This window comes from Poeciliopsis prolifica, unplaced genomic scaffold, assembly GCF_027474105.1.
Source record: "Poeciliopsis prolifica strain line A6 unplaced genomic scaffold, Auburn_PproV2 SCAFFOLD005, whole genome shotgun sequence".
Taxonomy (NCBI): domain Eukaryota; kingdom Metazoa; phylum Chordata; class Actinopteri; order Cyprinodontiformes; family Poeciliidae; genus Poeciliopsis; species Poeciliopsis prolifica.
In genome coordinates, this window is record NW_026562380.1 from 9,837,024 (window position 1) to 9,859,569 (window position 22,546).

At 38.5% G+C, this 22,546-nt stretch overlaps 1 protein-coding gene across 2 annotated transcripts in view; it reads left to right on the plus strand.

Annotated features, from left to right (window-relative positions):
• Positions 1-22,546, plus strand: part of tet1 (tet methylcytosine dioxygenase 1) — a 35,136-nt gene that overhangs the window by 6,630 nt on the left and 5,960 nt on the right. For both annotated transcript variants that reach the window (XM_055030047.1, XM_055030048.1), the window contains exons 3-8: positions 17,207-19,367; positions 19,490-19,580; positions 21,219-21,312; positions 21,589-21,797; positions 21,874-22,024; positions 22,330-22,419. In XM_055030047.1, the coding sequence (XP_054886022.1) occupies positions 17,207-19,367; positions 19,490-19,580; positions 21,219-21,312; positions 21,589-21,797; positions 21,874-22,024; positions 22,330-22,419 (2,796 nt within the window). The remainder of the gene's footprint in view (positions 1-17,206; positions 19,368-19,489; positions 19,581-21,218; positions 21,313-21,588; positions 21,798-21,873; positions 22,025-22,329; positions 22,420-22,546) is intronic.

Below are 22,546 nucleotides of genomic sequence, written 5' to 3' on the forward strand. Positions count from 1 at the left end.
GGCAAGGACAAGAATAGGATTTGTCCCTAAACACACATTTCCACACTTATAGAAACAGGATACTTCAAGTCCCAGAGTACCAAAGGCTGCTGTTTGCGTATCTGAGCAAAACAGTCCTGACATGTTTGGAGCTGTAGGCTACTTAAGCTGACTCAGTTTGTACAGAGTCACAGTCTACTCTCTCAAAAATTACATTTTCTGTTTATTTAATTTTTTGTTCACTTGCTTCTCATATTTAATGAAATGTGTAAATTACTATGATAATCAAAATGTTTACCCTTGTATGTATTTCCATTTGTTTAGTGAATTGATCACATATAAATTAATTTGTTTAGGACAAATTCTTTCATCCTCCAGGTTATATTTAAAAACATAACTTGGATGCCTCAACCTAGCTCAATCCAGCTTCTCTTGCAAAGCCACTTATCTGTCGCAGTTTCTACCCTCCGACTCTTGTTGCAGTGGTGCATTGTAGGCAGAGGAGTGGTCCAGCAGAGATATCAGGTGAATCAGGAAAACACTCGTGTCACTCTGCTGCGCTCAGGTTTGTAACAGGTATTTAAAGTTGCATCTATAATTGAAGGTTATCCTTGTGCACAGCTGTGTATTTGTACTATAGCAGATATATATTTTTTTGTACCTGCTTACGGTGCAGACCCCCTCTTACATCAACTCACTCGTTGTACCCAAATGGCAAAAGCTTAACGCAAAGTAAGAGTTGTTTGTCCTGGTTGCTCTGAAGTCCTCTTCCCCCTCTTTTCATGGCGAAGGTCTGGAGTCCTCACAGTTGCTATGGCAACCTCTGTGTCTGCTTGCTGACATTTGACCTACCATGATTGTCAGATGCATTATTCTCAGGGTCATAATGAGGATTAGTGGAGATAACCCATAGACGTGCAACTGTGGCTTTTAAGGTTGTAAACTCACTAACCCACATCCTGGTAATGAGGTTAACCTGCTCAGATTCTCCAGCTCTTAGTGGACCAGCTAGCTAAGGTTTTACTACACAGGAGATGACCCGGCTGAAGAATACATTTATTTCTCTTGGAAAGATGCCTTTTGAGGAATCGCATGTCTTTAAGTCTTTTCAAATATGTACAGCATCAATCGAAAGGACTTATTTCCCTGTGAACGTTTTCCAGTTATTTTAAAAGGCTATTTTAACAGTTTTTTTTTTTTTTTGTGGCAGGCTAGTACAAAGTTGTCCATAATCTTAAAATGGATAAGGCAAAATTGCCAAGTCTTACTGGTCCACGGTAATAAAAATGTTGGGGCCCACTGGTGTAGAGTATTGTATTTTTACAATGAAAAGCAGCAACTCAGAGATGTTCTGCTTTTATAAAATAATCAGTTTGAATAAAAAAAAACATATTTCCAGTTTTGATGTGCTTGTAAACTTTCACACAGCTGCAGATTGTGTGAACTGTTTTACCATGTATTGTTACATGGTTGCTGACGTGCAAGGTCAAAATAAACTGTAATGGGAAGGTGAGCTTTAAAGTTGAACAACACAGTATAGAAACAAGAGATTCTGGTTTCTTCCATTTGCTTTTATGTCCTTGAAAAAACAGTTTTGACCTCGGAATAAAGACAAGGCTTCAGGATCAAATTGATGTTTCTCACGAGGACAAAGGGAGAAAAAAATGCTCCCATAGATATGTTGGAGTGGAGTTACTTCAAACATCGCTTGAATTGTGATTTTCAGTTTTTTTTTTGCTGTTTACTTCAGTGATGAAGTAATCCTTTTTCTTATCTATGGATGCCACCAAGGCATGTTCACAGTTTAAGTAAATATGTTGGTAGAACAGCCACTTAAGGAAAAGATAAGAAAAATCTAGTTACAAGTGTTGGCCAGTGTGAGCTTCTCCTCTACAAAAATCATGTCCAAATATGCAAGTGGGACAATGGAAGTGAGCTCAGGGCACAGTTTCACATCCTTTTCTATTCTTTTGATTACATAAATGTGTGGGACAGCAACTAGTCAAGGAAGCAGGGGAAATACTTAAAATGGCAAAATTAATTTAGCATACTTTGTAATTTGACTACATCTCTTCTTGAGCACAAAAACTCTGTTTTTCTTGTAAATTCCTCCAATTTGATTCAGTTCAAATCAATTCTGTAAACAGCAGACAATGGATAATTCACTATCTGTCTCTTGTATTGTGTCAAAATGCCTACAGGTCTTTGAAAATAATTTCACACCCTTTTAACATCATATTACGTGCATCATACATCATCAAAGTAATGTTATTGTAAAGTTGAAAAATACGTAGAGGACTTATCATGTCCCACAAATGTCTTGTGGAGGACATTCATAACTTTATTCGTGACAGAAAACTACCACTGCTCCACTGACAGTTTCTTTGATGAAACATGGTGATGATATTTCAATTGTTGACTATGTTTCCTATGACTGTGTTTTCATGATGTAAAGCATTTTGAACTGCCTTATTTTTGAAATGCGCTGTACAAGTGAACTTGATTGATTGTTCTGTCAAAATAAAACCAAGATAGATTGATGTATAAATTTTTACTGGGTTAAATGTGAGAAAGTTTTTGTGCAATGTTCACTGAGTTTTAAAATAACCATGTTAGTGTTTATCTCACTGCCTTATTTCTAAGTTGTGTACAATATTTGTTCAACTTTGATTACATTAATCTTATCACTATGTCACTGTGAGTCTCTGTCGGGTCCTGGACGTTGGGAGCTTTGAAGTCCAGGAGAAGCTTTGAAGTCGTGCCACTTGGTTTCTCTGGGTGAAAAGAAATCCTGACTTTGCCCCCTAAAAAGAAATGCCACTCAAATCCTACCAAGGGCTCCAAATGGCCTCCTTTTGGAAAACCCAGAGAACTCAACAAAACAATTTTAATCTGCAACCTGAAATACAAATAGATAATTTTGCATCCTCATTGTGCTATTTTTGTGTGATTTCTTTGCAAAAATGTTGTCCTCAAATTTATAAAAATATATATAACCTTGATGTTTTTTTCTATATGTCCATTTTATCTCTCAGCTAAGTCTGTCAGGCACTGCAGTCTCTCTTTCATGTTCTCCACACATGTGGATTTGCTTGCATGACCGCACGTGTGTATTCGTTGCAGTTCATAAACTCATTCATTCATGGTCATACAGCCTACACGCTTATTCAGCATGTTCCAAAAGCAGTAACTTGGGTAAGCTTTTCCTTTGTGATTGTAGGAGGATCTGAGGGATCCATCCTGCTCAGTGTTTATGTGAATTTGTGTTTGTGCCACTTTTTCTCTGTCAACCATTTTTAAGATCAGCAATTCAATAACAGTAAAACTTCAGAGTTTAGGTTTTAGATTTGTTACTGTGCTTTTCCGGCATTTCCTTAATAACCAGGAGGTACAGGCACTATTTCAAAATGCTCAAAGGAGCATTTTAGGCAGAAATTAAAATATAAAGATGAAATGTTAGGTCAGGAGCCTACAATAATGTCAGCATTCATTACTCGAGAGAAACTCAAAAGAAGAATATTTTGAGCATGGCTGCTCTCACAACTATGTAGCTTTGTTTATTTTTTTATTTTCTAAAAATGCTTAGCATAATGAATAGGAGGAAGATTCCCAGACATGTTTAGTCCTTTGTCAATAAGAGGAAAGTGTGGAATGAAATCTAACTTTTGAACTCAGTTTTTACTTCTTAATTCCTACCCAAAAAAATAACAAATCAACTACATCATTAAAGACCTTCAAAGACTGAGACTTTCCTGTCCATGACCTTTGCTTGAAGTCTGGTAGAATCAGTCTAATTATGAGTCGGGCTCTGGTTCTGCTGGAGATTTCTTCCTGTTTAAGGGGAGTTTTTCCCATCCACAGGTACAAATTTTAACTTGGCATTCAAAGCATATTTTGACCAAATCATATTCAAGGCTTATTATTATTTCTTGTTCATTAGTTTCAAGTATTGAGAGCCAGATGTCAAAAATTCCAATTCAAGAAGCCAATAGATTGATTGTCACTGACTTAGTTCATGCAAACAGATTTGTTTTACTCTCTTTGACTATATGAAACTTCTTGTCAAGAGTTCAACAAACATCAGAAAAGTATTATTTCTTATTGTTTGCTAAGGAATTTCAACAATAATACCAGATGATACCAAACAATAGGTTGTTCAGACACTTTTTTTTTCATTATTAAATTCAGGGGTGTTTTATTTGTTTTTTTTTTTTTTTTTAAATCTTTTTCAATGAAGTAAGATGTTAATGCTAAGCATACCAAAGTGCACCAAGCAAGACCTTAAGTTGTTTTTCCCATCAATTAAATTCATTTAGTAGAGAAAATGTTTCTATTTGTGTGTGGCACAAGAAAGCACAGAGTGATACTCCTAACAACTAATGTGAACATTAACTCTAACCACAACCATGAGTGTTTGGAGAAAGGCAAAGGAGTTTGAAATAGCTTCAATTAGATTTGGCATTTTAGCCTGAACTCATTGAAACGCAAACATAAATCCACCAAAATCAAAATTAAGGATGCAGGTTTTTTTTTTTCACCATAATGATTGTAGACCGTAGCAGAGCCAGTGCTGGAGTGGTTCTCACTTGTATAAAATTACTGGTTTGCTTTTGGACAGGCAGGGAGCCCATAAACGTCTAGTAAACATTTGATCCTTGCTCTGATGTAATCTGAGTTTCTGCAGAGCATCAGGACACGGTCAGACTACACATCATTGTTGTTCTCCTTAATTCACTTTAAACAGGTCTTACAATGAGCAGATTGGTTAGATGTCAATTTAATCATTGTGAATGTTCTTTGTGAATGTTCTTCACATAACTTTGCATTACCTTTATTGGGTTTTGGATTGTTGTAAGCTGGCAGCATTGCAAAGAGAGTTTATAACAACATTTAAAATAGTACTTATCAACACCACTGGGCCATAATAAAGCAGTTAACAGTTGAAAATAGTGATTGAAACTACAACTGTAAGTTAAACTTCTATCTCAGAGCAGCTATGGCAGTTTTGAAGGGTTAAAGATGGTTGGCTTGTGCTGTTCTAGTCTTAATCTTGTTATTACCTTAGAGTTAAAACTGAGTGCTTATGTATAGTTTGTGCATGGATTTTTTTTGTGCGTGTGTTTACAAAAAAGGAACTAACTTGAATGTTGTAAGCTCACCTCCAGCCACTGTTGTAGAAAAACCCAGAGGTTTGTTGGAGAGCAGAAAGCATTATTGAGACCAAGCCACACAGCAGACAGAACACAAATGTCAGAAGCGGTCATTTGTGGAAGGAGGTGAATCCAGACGTAGCTTAGTTCGAAAAATAAAATAACTTTGTTTTCCCAAGACTGGTACCTTTTCCTATGTACATTTTCTTAAAACTCACTGGGAGGGCAGCGAGCAACACAGATGATCCCACAAAACACCGGGGACAACCGGAGAACGTAAATACACTGGAACAAACACAATCAAGAACACAAAACAGCTGAGATGTTCACGCCCAGGTGGCGGGCATAACGAGACCAAACGAGAACGAAAAACACAGCTCATGATAACAAATACAGTTGTGGAAAGGCTTAAAAGCAAGATATATGGGTATTTCACCAGTGGAAATTAATAGAATTGGTGTTTGCTGTTGCATCAGCATAGCTTTAACAACAGTCTGGTGTAAAAACCCTTCATGAAGCATACACTTCATGAAGCTCTAGAAATAGTTGCAGATTGGTTGATGACATCTCACCAGTCTTGAGACAAATTTTTTTTTTTTTTGTTTGGTTGCAAATAACTCAGACTATCTTAAAGATTCAGTCGCATTCCATGCAACCTGCACATATGGTTGATCTGTGCACATCTTGAACCACTCCCCTCACCTTTTGGACAGACTGTTGTGGAGAAAGTGACCTGATGTCCTTTTTATGCTGTTGGCTCCGACAGTGTGGGCTTAGGGTGTGGTGTTGAGTGTTGCATATTTCATTTCAAAAATCGTATTGTAGTTATATAATACAGTCTCGTGAGATGGAACTAAGAGCAAGAATGCTTTCTATCCCTAAAATAGCCTCAGTCCTGGGCACTGAGCTATTCAGACAGGAAGTCCGTTTGTCTGTTCTGTTTTTTTTATGTGTTGTGGGTGTGTTTGTAGACAAAGAGGAGAGCATGTAAAGTCACAGAAAGGGCTTTAAGTCACAGTCTGAGTCTGTAAATGCTATCATGTGTCTTTCATCACCGGTAACATGGATTTTGATTTTAAGGTTACAATCTTTTCCACTCAAGATTTTTGTGGTATTCTCTGAATGTATTGGTTTTTGGCCTTTGACCTGCACACAAAGGTGTTTAAATATATGTGATTGGTTGAGAGGGGGCACATGATGAGCAGCATGATGGCAGGTCCAAGCTTTTCTCTTTTTCTGCACTCATTTTATTTGCAATAAACATACAAAAACACAAACATCACTGTCCCAGATTCTAACAATTGCTTTTTCTGCATGTGACTCTGAACTCAGAGGGTTCAAACTTATAGTTTTACACAAACAGGAAAAAGAAAAGATTAGCACATAATCGAGTATGAAGTATTTCAATGCAAATGGGAGACACATTTACATTAAAATCTGCAGTAATGGCTATAATGACCAAGTTTGGCAACATTCCCGTTTGGCCTAGACCCGCCACTGGGCTGGTTTCCAGTAGGTCAGCTGCTACATGTGTCAGAGACACTTTATGACTTTCTGTGCTTCACTTGCCGTGTTTGTGTACCATAACTTATGGTGATTAATGTCTAGATTTCTTATTCTCAATGCCTTAAAGAGATCAAGTTGGTTTACTGTTGCATAACAAATTGGACAAACTGTGTCATGTGTGTTTATTGAGTTTTAAACATGTTTTACAGTTTAGTGAAAAGAGATATGTATTTTAAAACATTTTTAAATAAGTGTGGGATGTACCGGTCAGATATTTATGGGTGATTTTTCATTTCTAGTTTTTAAACAACTTTGAATTGCCACCAGCATTCTTTTCATCAAATTGCATTTTCTGTACAGCAACAACAGTATAAAACATAATAAAAAGATTGAAAATATTTTTCTAATCACCTGTCTTTTCTGTATGTTATTTATCCCTCTTGTTATCTCTAAGTCCTGCTCTCCCTCGTTCTCTTGCAGCCTGAATGAGGTGCAAACATTTTTTTATTTTGTCAGAATACCAAAAAAACTTTTGACGTATTAGGTGATTGACTTTATGAAGTTGCCCTTGGTATCACAGTAGGCAGGCTATAAGGAAATATTAACCTGTTTTACACAATCTCATCTTTTGACAACATAATTTTCTATTTTGGACGGTTAATTCAGTCTTTTTAAAGATGCATCATTTTGAGATATACTGAAGTTTTAAACTGACAGACCTTTTAGTGGTTCCTTCGTGGCTCAATTTACTTGTATATACATATATATATATATATATATATATATATATATATATATATATATATATATATATATATATATATATATATATATATATATATATATATATATATATATATATATATATACACCTGCTGTCTGTGGTAACTGTCTTAAAGGTGTGCTGTAACACAAAGGTGTGCTGTTATGAACTGACACAGTACTGGTTCAGCTTTTAAAGCTTAGGTGATTGTTTAAACCCTTGAATGATTCACAGATCTGTCCTGAAATGAGTCTGGAAGCCTGAAGAAAAATTTGACTGAATGTATGGATGTTATTGTGTAAAAGTCTGAGAAACACATGTTGGCCAATAGTAACTTGGGAACAGTTGGTAGGTGTGTATTTTACACAGGTTTGGGTTGTTATTTGGATTGGTGCAACTTGTCCGCAACGTCAAACCTGTTGGGCTACCTGTCAAAGCAGAGTTCAGGTGTAACTGCTGTAATTATTAACCCCAGGAAAGCAGTAATGTGGAGTATGTGTTTCTGATGGGGACGTTAAGATTTTTAACTTACAGAAAAACAGGTAATAATCTCCTTTATGATTTTGGCTAGTTGTTTCTCTGTGCTGTGACTTCAACTTAAACACTGAATCTTCTGTCTTTTGTGTTTCTGTGATAAGATACTAACACATGTAGGATGAATGCAGTGCATGCCTTACAGTATTTACCAGAATTAATACTTTAGAATGGCTTCAATATGAGTTCAAGATCTTCTGGTGTTGGTAGTATTGTAAATTCTGAATCTGATTCAAGATTGGAATCAGTCTTCCAATTAAGGAAAGTTGTCACATTGTTGTTTTACTGTATATTTCTGTCACTGGTATTACAGACAAAAAGTTATTTTGTGTTGAAAAAGTTTCCTCCAGAACGTATGTGTGCTTAAAACTGTTTATTCAACAAATGAGTTTGTTTTTATGTTTGGGTCAATTTGGCTGAGCGCCCAGGGATCTATATCATCTTTCACGTAGTTGTGCTGCCTGTATGTCATCTCGCTCCAGTATTCACTGGTATAAGGTTTCAAAAAATGTTTGCTATGAAACCACACATGTGTGAAGCTAGGCGGTGCATGAGGTTGAGTCTGATAAGTTGAAGTGTAACTGATGAACTGAGGACCAAGACCAAAAACAGTCCAACAGGAAATGCGGAATGTTCTCTTTATCAGAAGTTAATTGTTCACGTCTATGTTGCTAATGTTAGAAAACAGAAATGAGTAAACAGTAATAAGTAAAATGTGCAAAAACCATATTTTATCCAAACCGTATCATTTTGGTCTGGTTATTATTAAATGATCGGGAAATGCTTTTACTGCTCAGCTAGTACTACCTCTTCCTCCACAGTGGAGCACATGGCTGAGTCTGGCTGCTGGAGTGTTAACGACGAGCGCTGGCTCTCACTGCACTTCAGGCTCCTTTGTCCCGGCGTGACCCCAACTTCTTGGCCTCATCGTCATGTTGAAATGGAGGGATTGACTCACCCTATTGTAGTTGTGTGTTTTTTCTTTAACTGCAGCTTCTACTCTGAGAATTTCTTAGGGCGATGACAAATATAAAGGGGAAATTTTGTTTATGTTTATGCGATGCATCCTGTGCACATTTTACTTTATGGAATCACTTAAAAGCAGCAAATGAAAGTACAACTGGCTTCAAGCCTGTAAAACAGACTGTACCTCTTCCTCATTACAGATCCTGCAAAAAATCCAGTGAGTCTAAAACAACGTAGACAAACTGTCATGATGCTGACTTTTTCTACAAAGAATAAGTCTACAGAAAAAGATTCATGCTCTATAGAATAAAATTTTGCCTAGAGAGAAAAAGATTTATTCTAGCGAGTGTACTTTTAAATAGCATTTGTAAAGGTTTACAGCTAAAAGTTTCAGCTGGAGTATCTTTTCACCAATTTTACCCCTGCAACATTTTTATTGCTTCATCTAGATGGTAAATCCAGCCAGAATTTAAATATGTGAAGTTTAACTAAACATCAAATGTTAAAGAAGATTTAAATTTGCCAAAGAATATTTAAAGTGTCTTCCTTTGATTGTTCTCCACTACCTCATGTCTTGAGGACAAAGCTAAAGTAGCGATGTATTGATTTAGATGACATTTTTCATATACAGCAAAAACAAATGTTTGTTTTATATAATCTCAAGTTACGAAGTTACACCACATTCTTCATCTAGTTAAAAAGTTTACTTAGTTAATAGGCAGACTTTGTGTCTGCCTATTAACTTTGTGTCTGCCTATTAACTAAGGCAGACACATTTTCTTGGTAGGAAAATATTAGAATTATTCAGCCAGAGATTGAAATTGGAAAAACTGGTAGGAATTTTTTATTTTTTTTCCAGTTTGTTTAGCTTAATGAAGCCAGATGACACTTTGGAACTAATGGTACAATGGCATTAAATGGGAATAACATTGAAATTGTTTCAACTTATATTAGATTCAAAACTGCCACTGCTATCAATCCATACATTGATAACAGTGATTGGCAGATGTGAAATAAAAAAATTAAAAAAAATTGGAAATAAATATTATCCAGAAAAAAACCATATCAGTGTGTTGCCATTAAAGATAAAAATGTGGCAGAGTTGACAGTGAAGTCTGGTAGTTTTATACTCTAGGGGGTGCACTTTTTTCTTTACTTTTTTGTACTTTTATTTATTTATTTATTTATTTTGGGAAGTGCCTTAAGATTGCCTGCATTGTTAATATGAGCTCTCTAAATAAGCAGAAAGCAGGACTAGGGATGTCAGCTGATTTGAAACGAATCTAAAAGAAACAACTCAAGCATCAAAAAAAAAAAAAAAAAAATCAAAGGTCAATATTTCAACTAAGATTGGGTTTGTGTGATCCAGATCCAGCAGCGTCCGCTCCACAGCTTTCCTGCCGTCTCTGTGCAGGGCTGGAGTAAAAGCCCACATAGGGGATCCTTTGTTTAGGGAGAGTCTAGGCATGGAAGATAATTTACAAGCTTCTGAGGACCCCATCCCATTGGCTGATGATGCTCTGTCTGCATCTGCAAAAGGCATCCCATATGTGTGCGTGTCTATATGTGTGTGTGGAGCGAGGGGAGTCGGACCACGCTGCCGTAGCCGCACTTTGTCACAGCTGCTCACGGTCACCTTAGTCATGACTCCCGGGTGTTTGCCCCACGGACGGCAACTGTAGCCAGCGTTTTTGTTGAGTCTGGAGGAAGCCGTAGCAAGATGGCCACCAGTACCTTTTAGAAGTAACCGGCCTTAAACCTGAGGGGCTTTCTCTGCTGAGGACAGATGAGGTAAAAGCAGCTAGGGCTTCTCACCCTGAGGCGCTTTGTCTCACTGCAGATGAGCCGCCTGCAAAGGAGCTGCTCTGTTGTCTGTTTTTGTCACCCAGGGATCAGCTGACAGCAGCGCTCTGCTTAGAAACTGGTGTTGTTTTTACTCCTGCTAAATCACTCAGGACTTTTTCTGTGCTATCCGGGGAAGTTTTATTATCTAAGCACAAACTGTTTTTAAATTTTTTCTGTGTTTTTTTTTTTTTAATGTTTATAGGCTCTTGAATTTCTGAAGAGCACCCCTTGCTTCCTCTTTTCTCGCTGGGATTGTTGTGGTCAGCAGTATTTTTCAATTACTTTGCGAGATGCAATAAATTAAAGCTTACCTTGCCAACTGTTGTAACTTGGCAAGCCATACTAATAATACTATTACTTTGCGGTTTGTCGAGAATGTCTTTTTGTTACTAATCTCAGCCATACCTGCATAATTTCACAGCTGCCTCAGTGCAGACCTCCTAACCCTCTGATGTTTCTAGACACCTGAATAAGGCTCTTTGTAGCTGTTTTCGGGGTTGTTATGTAGAGTATTTGACTACGTGACACCCAGCTCAGCCAGACAGGAAACACTTACTGAATGAATGAAGGAAATTCTCACGTGTTCAGAGAAACACACATGAAACGCTATGCTGTAAGCCAGGAAGGAAGCATGCTTTTTCATTGTTTCACTCTTAGTGTTGTAAAGTGACATCTCCAGCAATGTGATCGCTGCACAGTCACAAAATAAGGAAGACAAGGACAGCTGAATGTGAGTTTTTGAATTTAAAATGTTTGCCTTTCCCAGTAAATCAGTTGAATTTGTCTTTACGCTGTTCTTTTGTAAATGAAAACAAACTTTTGCAAACCTGCTCGAAGACACATGACTCTCTTGAGACACCCTGTCTTGTTAGCAATCACAAAGTGGTCACGCTTTTGTTGCTTGTTAAGCTAATAAATGCATATTTGTGTGCAGGAGACTCTTGTCCTTAGCTGCTCTTGCCTGCATTAGTCATTCCCTTAAAAGGAGCATAATAACATATTTACAACTTTTTATATTCAGTTGTGTTTTTGGCTCACAGCTCATGTAGTTGCATTAATTTCCACCAAGAAATATTTCAAAAGCAAACACAAGACAGTTGAGAATACAGCTAAAAGTTAATAGAGATTTATTTTATATTAATGAATAAGACGATGGCTATCAGAAACAGAAGTAGTTACTGCAAACTCTTCAGCTCATAGTTAAGTTCATAGTGAAGATTTACATGTTGATCTATTCACATTAGGAGAAATGTTGTCTGAAAGCAATAGGTTGGAGACTTTATAACATGAGAATCCACACAGGGATAAAAAAAAGTGCTTTATGATGAGACCAGTCTGCCTGAAAAATACTATTATCAAATGACTGCTTGTAACCAAAATTGTAATTCAAAGTTTTAAAACTCTACCCAGTTCTGGGCTGCACTGTTACATTTACATGAAAAGACATGCATGGTCACCTTGCCCCCAACAATGGTCACCAGAATAGCGCAATTTATATTAACGAAACTTGAAAGCAGCATTTCAAGGGACCGCCTTTTATGCTGCTCAGACTCTCTCTGTCCATCAATAGGTTGGTTCCCCACAATGTGTTGTTTAGTCCTAAAATGTCACTTTAAAGTGATGCTATACATTTAGTTCATGGAGGAATAGTTAAAATACCAATACACAAACAGATGTATTTGTATTTTTTAGATTTGGCTAAGACTAAAGTGAACCTGATTCAGCTGAAGCTAATAATTGTTCCTAAATAAGCAAGTGGACTCTTTACAACTGTTTATGAAGTATTGTGCTAACAACGAACAGATATACAGTCAAATCTGCTGTAAAAAAAAAAAGCATTGCATTGCTCTGGTCAAGGCTTTCCTAATATCACTCCACAATTAATCACAATAAGAGAAGCTATCTGAGATTCTAGGTTGGTAATAAATGCATGACTCGCTCAGAGATAACATAAATTAATCTCAGTGTTCAAAGCAAAGACGGGGAAGGTTTAAGCATAAAAGATGTTCAGAGCTTGCCGGATAGATTGGTTCTATGTGGTGATTGAGCATTGCCCTTTCTAATGCCACCCTGGGTAACCGCCCATACGGCCAAACATATTAAAAGCCACCACTCCTTGAGCTATACAGGGTTCTGAACTGTGTTTAGAAATTTTACAAAAATATTCCTGGAAATAATTTCATATCCCTTTTACATCTGTGTGTCATCATAGATATATGGTTCTCACATCCTGCTTCTACAAGAGGAGCCTATAAAAGCTTTTTTGGGATCAAATAATGCATTACTATGGAAAACAATGCAATGGCTGATTCTGATTGATTTATATCTCATACTTTTAATATTTATGATTTAATGGACCTGTTATATAATCAGTTTACAAATCAGGGGACCTCTGATGTTAGCCCTTCGAAATTACTGTATGATTGGCTCAGCGCTTGAACTAATAAAAAAAATCTAACAAGAATGTGTTTGCTTTTCAAACAGAGTAAGAGTTTAGAGTAAAAGTTACTTCAGACACCCTGAGGCAGCTGAGCACAGAAACACATTTCTAACACATCACAGATCCAACTCTCCCTCCAGAGACCCGGTGGCTAAATGAGAACACATGACTCCTCATTTACATCCTCCATTTGGCTCTCTGTAATCATAAAGCTTAATATAACATAATGAAAAACAGCAGCTCTGCTTTGATGTCGTTTTAAGATTATAAAAAAGCTTGATGCGTGAATTGTTGCATGTGCATGCATTATGACACGTGTGAGTCTGCTGCAGGGCTGGAAGAAAGCCAGTGGCTGCTTTGTCATTGAAAACAGCAGGTTGTGACAACCTAGCTCGTCCTCCTTCTTTTCTTCATGTTTGCCTTTTTTTTGCATGTTCATGGGCATCCTCAAAGCCTCAAATTTACGATTGTTCAATAGGAACTGATGTTATCTGCAAGATAATTTGGTCAACCAGCAAAAAAATATCATTTCAGAAACATAGGCCTATCATTACAGCAAATTTTCTGGCCAATAAATTGTCACAGAAATTGTATAGAAATAATGTTTTGAGAACATTTTCAAGTAATACAATAATAATGTCATAATAATACAACTTCACCCTCTCAAAGATAAATCTACTTTAATTGTGTACATAAGCCATAATACTGGTGCTGGAAGATTTTTTAAATATCCCCCAAAAAGTAAAGAAATAACTAAAATTACCAAGAATAATAACAAGGAAAAGGAAATAAAAACCACACACAACTAAAATCATGAATGAAATTGATTATGAGGTAGAAAATGTACGTAAATTATTGGAATGAAATTATCAAACTCATTTTAATATATCATGGGATTAACTGATTTGTTGCTTATTGTGACTTCAAATATTAGTGTTGTGCTTTGTTCTGTCTTTATGGTAATCATAACCAATAAAATCTAAACAATTTCGATTGTTCACTTTTAATATAGAGACACATTTAGTGGAGATAAACACAGCAATGGGAAATATACAGTGATCAGGCAAAACATCATCACCACTGACTGGTAAAGTAAATATTCCCAATGATCCTTCATTATGAGGAGATAATTATATGTCCTCGTATGTCCATACGAGACAACAAGTAAACATTTGACTTTAGATTTGATGTTAAAAACAATAACAAATGGCCAAACATAAGGAGTTGGGTGAGTTTGGAAGGGGCCAAAATGTGATGAAGCCAATGACTGGGTCAGAGCATCTCTAAATCTGCAGCTCTTGTTGGGTGTTTTCCCAGTCAGCCACAGCCAGTATCTGTCTGAATGTTTTCCAAGGAAGGAATTGTGATGAATTGGAAGCCAAGACTCACTGATGCACAGGGGGCGTGAAAGCTGGCCCGCTCCACCAGACAAGCTGCTACAGCTAAAACTGCAATAAAGGTTAATGCTATTTCTGAAAGAAAGGTGACAGAACGTACTGTGCATTTCAATGTGTTGCAGAACAATTAAGGTTACCCACAGCCACAATTTTATGTCTTGGTCTGTTTATATATATGGCTTGTTGTAAAACACAGACAACACTGAAATTTCATCTGCACTTAAATGTGTCCATTTTGGAGCAAAGTGAAAAATCTTTTGGTCAGCAACGTTCATAACACTGCAGCCAGCAACAGCGGTGCTCAGGCAGTTTCCAGTTTATGACAGATTGGATCCTTAGTGGTTTCTCAGTATCCGAACCAATTTCCTTACATCCGAGGGGAAAGTTTGGGTCATGTTGTTAAAACTTGAACAGACGCTGGTGTTCCAAGAAGAAAGAAAACTCCCACAAATAGATCCAAGCATGTTTTAAAAAGACCAAATCGACTTCTGGAACAAACTTCCAAAGCCCTAACCTCAATTCTAAGAAAGCTTGGGCTCAATGCCTAAAGGTCTCTTCGCCCCAAGACAGCATGCGCAGTTTCATAAGCGAACTCCACCAAGTGAAATTCATCTTTAAATGTCTAACATAAATATTGCATTCAAGCCCGTGGAGAGTGAATGCTTTTACAATGAATATTCATCTGAACGCATGGCGACCCTGAAGTGATCACATGTGGGACATCACAAGGCTCAATTCTTTGTACACCACATGCCTCCATAAAACAAAACACACTGTGTACATCACAAACAGGACATTTCTGAGTTGCTTACAGTAGGCCAGTTTTTTGTTCAGATGATAGTGCTCTTGATATACAGCTAAAAATCTGTTTGACTTCTTTTTGGATTTGCTGCAATACAGTAAAAGCGCCCCATTGCTGTAATAGAGCATCAGAGTCAACTTGACCCAGATGGAAAAATGTTGATAAAAAACATAATTATGTGGTCAGCGCATGTGTTTTCTATTTGTTCTGTTAGTTCAAAGGCGTGTGGTTTGCATTGAGAGGCTGTAAGGCTGGTGTGCATATCTCTCTCTCCAAACAGCTCTAAATCAGTGACCGTGGAGTTTAATGAGAGTTGATGCCAGGTAAAAAGTGAGGGGTGCACCCCTGCTGTCCAGCTAGTTCATTAGCATGAACATGGGGCTTACAAAGTTGTGTACAACACAGGTCATGATATTGCACTGTAATCTCCAGTTATAAATTCTATCTGCAGCTTAGTTTTAGCATATTATTGGTGCTTTTCTAAAAGCTTTGTTTCCTTCATATTTAGTCATACTTCCCTTGTTGAAGGATGCAGATCTGAGTTTTAATATCCTGTGCTGTTTCATGCTATGTCACATTTTCAGGTTTGAGTCAAGAGAATGAAAAACAAGAATATGTTTATATTTGTACAAAATTCTCAACAATGTTTAATCCACCTTTTTATAATAAAAATATGTCTGCCTTGTTCCTAAGATAACATTTAGAACACAAAACCTCCACAGACACTATAAGATGGGGAAATTATTGTTTGCATGTAATCACAGATTACGTTGAGTGTGTGTTTGCCTAGGCTTTTGGGGGCAATCAATGTGCAGTGGTACTTTGGACCTTTGGAGTATTGTTAAACTTTTTGTCGTCAATAGTCTTAAATGATGTGAAAAGCTGCATTGCACCACTCATATGACTGTATGCACATCGGCTGACATAGTCTGTGTGAATGACTGTGTCAGTTTGGACATTTTTATGACATGCTCAGGGAAATACCTCAGTGTGAAGCGTCAAACACAACATGTATATGCATGCTGCACACATGAACTCAGCGAACCTCAGACAGCAGCAATGTCATAAAGTGCGGGTGATTCAAAAGCGTTTACATAGTATCTTGGCTACCTCTGGGTCAGTACCTCTCTCCATTCACATACCTGAATCTTCACCTCAGCTGTGGACTAATGCTTATAAAGATCCAGGTTCACAAAAATGTTCATTCATCTCAAAATCTAAAATTACCCCAGGAAGTCTGGGATAATTTCTATGTCTGTATCAGCTTTTCATATCTAGAAACCGATGTTTTGGCCTATTTTTCTTTGCAAAATAGTTCAAGCTCAAGCAAGAGATTTTGTGGAATTTCAAGAACATCATTTTTCAAGTCTATGTAAAGATTTTCAGTTGGCTCTAAGTTTGGATATGACTGAGCCAGATTAGCTCAGTCATATTCATCAAATCCAGATATATGATTTGATGCACTGAAATTCAGACTGTATGTTTAACAGTCTGACTCATCAAAAGGGTTTTGATGAGAACCTCCACCCCAGTCTTTTGCTGCTACTAGCAGATTTTACTGCAGGAATGCTTCTTTTCAGCTTGGCTGTCTCTGCTGAAAAGAAGCATCTCCACAACACAGTTCTTCCACCACTGTGCTTAACCATGGCCTTTTACATTTAACTTTATATCCACATCATTTGCCTCAGCATTTTAGCGTTTTTGATGCTCATCCCATACTGTAAGGTGGTGTCACGACTATTTCGTTCAAGCTAATTGAACTAAATATTCTGCCAGAGATTGTTGAGTCAACTTTGTCCTTCATGTTTCTCCTCTGCTTCTTAGGTGGCTCCTGAAAACAGCTCAGTAAATGGCAAAGGCAAGGAACAGATGGATGATACCTATATGGCAGCGGAGGAGGACGAGGAGGAAGATGGCCACATACCTCACACTCAGTTTCCCGCTATTGTCAAGTCCTTCCCCAACCATGGTGGACAGCCAACACTTATTAAAAGAGAGTCAGAGATGGATTTGACCAATTCTGCACTTCACCGCCACATATACTCTTCTGTGACTCATCGGAATGGTTCTGGTGGGAGTCTCACAAAGCCTAATGGTGCTAATATAACCAACTGGTCTCAGTCTGATCTAAAATCAGCATGTAAAAAGACTTCTGTGGCATCGGAGCTTCAAAGGACTATTATTGCCGCAATTCCAAAAGACAGCTCAGAGAACGGGCCAAAGGAGTCTTCAGATGATGTGTCACCTCCATTAAAGAAGATCAAACTGGAAGAGCCGTGGCTGTGGATCACTGAGCAGACTACCACACAGCTGACTAGACAAGACGACAATACGTGCGAAGATCCTCTGTCGATGTTGGCAGCAGTTGTCTGCCTGTCCGTCACAGAGAGAAAGGGACTAGAGGATAAACTTCTTGGTGCACGTTCTTCCATTCTGTGCTCCATTAAGACAGAACCGCCAGATTTGCACTTTGTCAAAACAGAAAAAGATGAGTTGAAGAAAAGCACTCCTGCTAATTTGCAAAGGACTCCCCAACCCATCAAAAGTGAACCTCCTCAAAGTGTCCTGTTACCCAGTGTGCAGTCTTTGGTGGAGAGGAGAAACCTTAGTTTTGATCAGGCTATTGCTATCGAGGCCTTGACTCAACTGGCGGTAATACCACAAAGCCCCTCAGGTGCCATTAAAGCTGAAAGTAATGGTGAACACCCTATTTCCTCCAGTTCCCCAGGTTTCAACACAAATCCTGCGCAGCAAGCAGCTAAACGTGCATCAGCCATCCACTACAACAAAGTCTCGGTCATCAGCTCACCACTACACCAGACTTCAGTAATACGCCCTCCTGTGGCCAGGCAGGGGAATGTCATTCAGTGCTCCAGAAGGCTGAGCTCCGACACAAAGCCTTCTGTTGCAGAAATGCACTCAAACTGCAGGGGGACAGGACAGGGTCAGGCTCCTTATGTCATCCATTCACAGTGTAGCTATAAGGAGTCCAGCAGGGGTCATGAGCGGTTAGTGGAGGACAGGGAAAGGTGCGTCATTAAAATGAGGAGGAACAGGGACGAGGAAGAAGTGGCAGCTCAGCTGGCGGATCTGGCCTTCATCATCCAGGCGCGGCACAATCAGCAGTCCGACAACGACCTCCCTAAGGGAACACCTGTTTCAGCTATAAAGTACAACTACAAATCCCAGCAAAGCCCATGTCAGAAAAAGCCTCCCTTAAAAAAGATCAAATCTACGCCGTCCAAGCCCAGGAAGAGGAAAAGCGATGGATTACAGGAGGGAGCGAGTCGTAGGACCGCGCAGGGTGGGGAGACGCCTCACAGGAGCCGAGGCCAGAATGGTCTCCCACATGGGAAATCAAGTCGTCAACCCAAGAACAATTTCTTTTTGCCTTTGGCTCAAATTGATCTGAAGAAATACTTGGCTGAGGCTCAAGAAGGAAGGAGGCAACTGATCCATCAAAGTAACATTCACAGTACAAGTCTGTCTCAGAATCCCAACAATCTGTTAACCACGAACCATTCTGGTACTGGAGAAAACCACCAGTGGTTGCTTGCTAATGGTCTGTCTCTCCAACACAATCAATGCAATGGTTTCATTACAGGACCAGCAGAGAGCCACGTGTTATCTCAGGTAGCGCCGCCTGTTGACGAGCTGCAGCACGGCACTCATCCTAACACTAGCCCTGCAAAACCAGCTTTTATTAGCAACGTCAATGGGTTCCATGTTCTGAGTAACGGCTTCTCAGGGCCTCCTGATTCCCCTCCTCCAAGCCAACAGAACTACTATAAGCTAGAGGCCTCCGGGTCTGTCGCTGTCCTGTCCACAGCGACTGACGGGGCTCACTCTGCAGAGTCCACTCCAACCAGGAACGGTGTCAACAGCTTTCTGGAGTCTCCGATGAGTTTCCTGGATACCCCTATCAAGAACCTGCTCAGTACACCTTCCAAAAAACTGGCAGATCTTCCTTCCTGTCAGTGTGTGGGTGAGTAAGCTCTGCTTTGTATCATTCACAACATAATGACACTCTTTAAAGAAAGACTAAAGAGCAATGCTTTGCAGACCTTAATTCATGAATTTAGCCATACGGTGTCTGTTTTTTCACAGACCAAGTTATAGAAAAGGAGGAAGGCCCTTACTACACTCACCTTGGGGCAGGACCCAACGTTGCTGCTGTAAGGGAAATGATGGAAAACAGGTACATTGATTTGCTCTAACAAAACACATTTTGAGAACCTCCTGGTTACAAGAAGTAAACGGCTGTTACAACTACTCTGAGTAAGGAGGAAGTTTGGTTAAGGTATTTTAACACTTGCCCTAAGAGTCACGATACAACACATGTGCACAAAACACAGAAACACACAGCGTGCTGAAACAGGAAACTGTAAAGCTGAGACCAGGGGGCCATAAGTTTAGATGGCAGTTTGTTTCAAAGGTCCTTGGCTCCATCACTGTCCAAGTTACAGCGCGTTCTTACTGGAACAATAATAAATAATTACTAGGTTGAGAGAATTTATAGTAGCTGATAGAATCAGGACGCAGGGAGAGGCTGTGTAAACTAAAGTAACAAGTGTCAGTTTAATGAAGTGTGGTTAAGGTGGTCTGACCCCCAGACGAGCTACTGTGGTGACAAATAGAAACTATGTGAAGTCAGGTGCTAGGAATGAAAAGGTTATTGGTTTAATATAACCGTAATAACATTTCTTAGTTAGTTATACTGTTTTAAAATGAAATTACCATTAAAACCAAATCAATTATCATTGGTTTTAAAGACTCAGATGATCATCAGGGATATAATTACCTCTGAAGAGCACTGAGTGTAAAATGCTGCTGGTTTTTGAATTTCTTAACTGCACAAAGAGGAATTTCTGTCTTGTTTTATGATGTCTTAGATTCCTTCCTTCAAAAAGGAAATAACATGACTACTTCTCTGCAAGTGAGGTTACTGTTAGCACTAAAATTACAAGAGTGGATTGTGGGTTCAGTCTGCTGACTAACAAAGGACAGATTTTAAATCTGTTAATATTGGGATATTATATTACCAATATTACTACTACTCATGATCATAATAATGGATATGATCATTATATTTAAGCTATTGACTGCAGTATTTGGAATAATATTGCAGGATTTGGAATAATATTGAATATTATTCCAAATCCTGTTTTCAAAAAAATAAGCATTGAACCTTTTTAAAAGTACAGTGTTTTGTGCAATTATAAAGTTGTATTTGTTTTCTTTGATTTGCCACATCAGACCAGTAATGCAGCACCATTTTTATTTTGAAAACTTTACCAATTAATATTAATTCAAAAATAAAAATAGGTGCATGTCACTGCCTTTCTTGGCCTCTAAATTGCTTAAAATCTTAGTTGCAAGTTGTTTACTCTGTGTTTAGACAGAAATATGAGGTTCATAAACTGTTTGTTTTCAGTGTAAAAAAAAGAGTTTGAAATATATATCCTTTATGTCAAAAATCTGAAAGTAGCTTTAAGTAATTTAAATCTGATTTCAAATGTTATTAACGGAAATGGAAACAGAGCTGATCTAAGTTGTTCCAGATAGCAAAAAATTATGAAATATTCATTTACTACACTTCCAAATTGGAAGTCAACTTTAGCACTGTGGAGCCTCTGGATAGAAAGAATTTAAATAAATCTTATTTGGTTATACATATCTAGAATTGGAAAAAAAGGAAAAGCTCTAGAAATTATATTCATGAAAAATCTATATTTTTAAATAGAATTTGTGACATATGTTACAGATATGGACTATAGGGTTATTTGCCTTATTGCATTACATGCACAGAATGACATGTTTGTTTTTCTGCTCATAGGTATGGTGCCAAAGGAAACGCAGTGAGGGTGGAAGTTGTTGTTTACACTGGGAAAGAGGGCAAGAGCTCCCAGGGGTGTCCCATAGCTAAATGGGTGTGTGATTGCTATAACACTCATAATCCCATCATTTTCTTACCTTAATTACATGACAAAACCAGTTGTGTGTTTAAGGAAAAGAGCTTCTCCCTTTTGAAACATAATTGTGTGTGTGTGTGTGTGTGTGTGTGTGTGTGTGTGTGTGTGTGTGTGTGTGTGTGTGTGTGTGTGTGTGTGTGTGTGTGTGTGTGTGCGTGTGTGTGTGTGGGTGTGGGTGTGTGTGTGCGGTCTCTGCTCACCATCTGACTTGTCACATCCTGATCCACCCACCAGGTGATCCGACGTGGGAGCGAAGAGGAGAAGTTGCTGTGTCTGGTCCGACAAAGACCGGGCCACTATTGCGACACGGCTGTGTTGGTGATCCTCATCCTGGCGTGGGAGGGTATCCCTCGAGCGGTGGCAGACCACCTTTACCAAGACCTCACAGAGACCCTCTTTAAATTCGGCTCCCCCACCAGTCGCCGTTGCGCCCTCAACGAAGAGTGTGTTGGGTTTTTTTAGTCGCTTCATCCTGACTGTTTCTGTTCCGTCACTGATCAAGCCTTTCTGTCCCTGCAGTCGCACGTGTGCATGCCAGGGTTTGGACCCAGACACCTGCGGAGCCTCGTTCTCCTTTGGCTGTTCCTGGAGCATGTACTTCAATGGCTGCAAGTTTGCCCGCAGCAAAGTGCCCCGCAAGTTTCGTCTGCTTGGAGACCTCAGGGAGGAGGTTAAAGGATGTTTTCATCAGTTTTTCAGTCCATTATAACTCCTAAAATACTGCTAGAAACCATCACTCCCCTGTTTGATGTCATAATGTGTTGTCTGCGTCGTCAGTGTATGTTAGATTTGTTGTACAATATAACAAATTACACTTCACTGTTTAATTTGCTATTAATGTACAGCTTTAAAACTCATTGCCTTCCAGCATTTTGCCCCCTAGTGGCCAATGTTGAGTATTACCTTAGAAGACATAAAAACAAAGCATCAAACAAAAGTCATTTTTTAGCAACCAAAGAAATTTATTGTTTTTAGGAGGCGAAGATTGAGAACAACCTTCAAAGTTTGGCCACTGATCTTGCTCCACTCTACAAAAAACTGGCTCCTGTGGCATTCCAGAACCAGGTATGAAACATTGAAACTGCAGAATTATAGCTACAATTGGGGTCGTTTCGAAACTTTTGCTGACTCTGTTACTTTTATTTATTTATTTAGTCTTCTGAACCATCATCAGTGTCTTAGAGATACACTG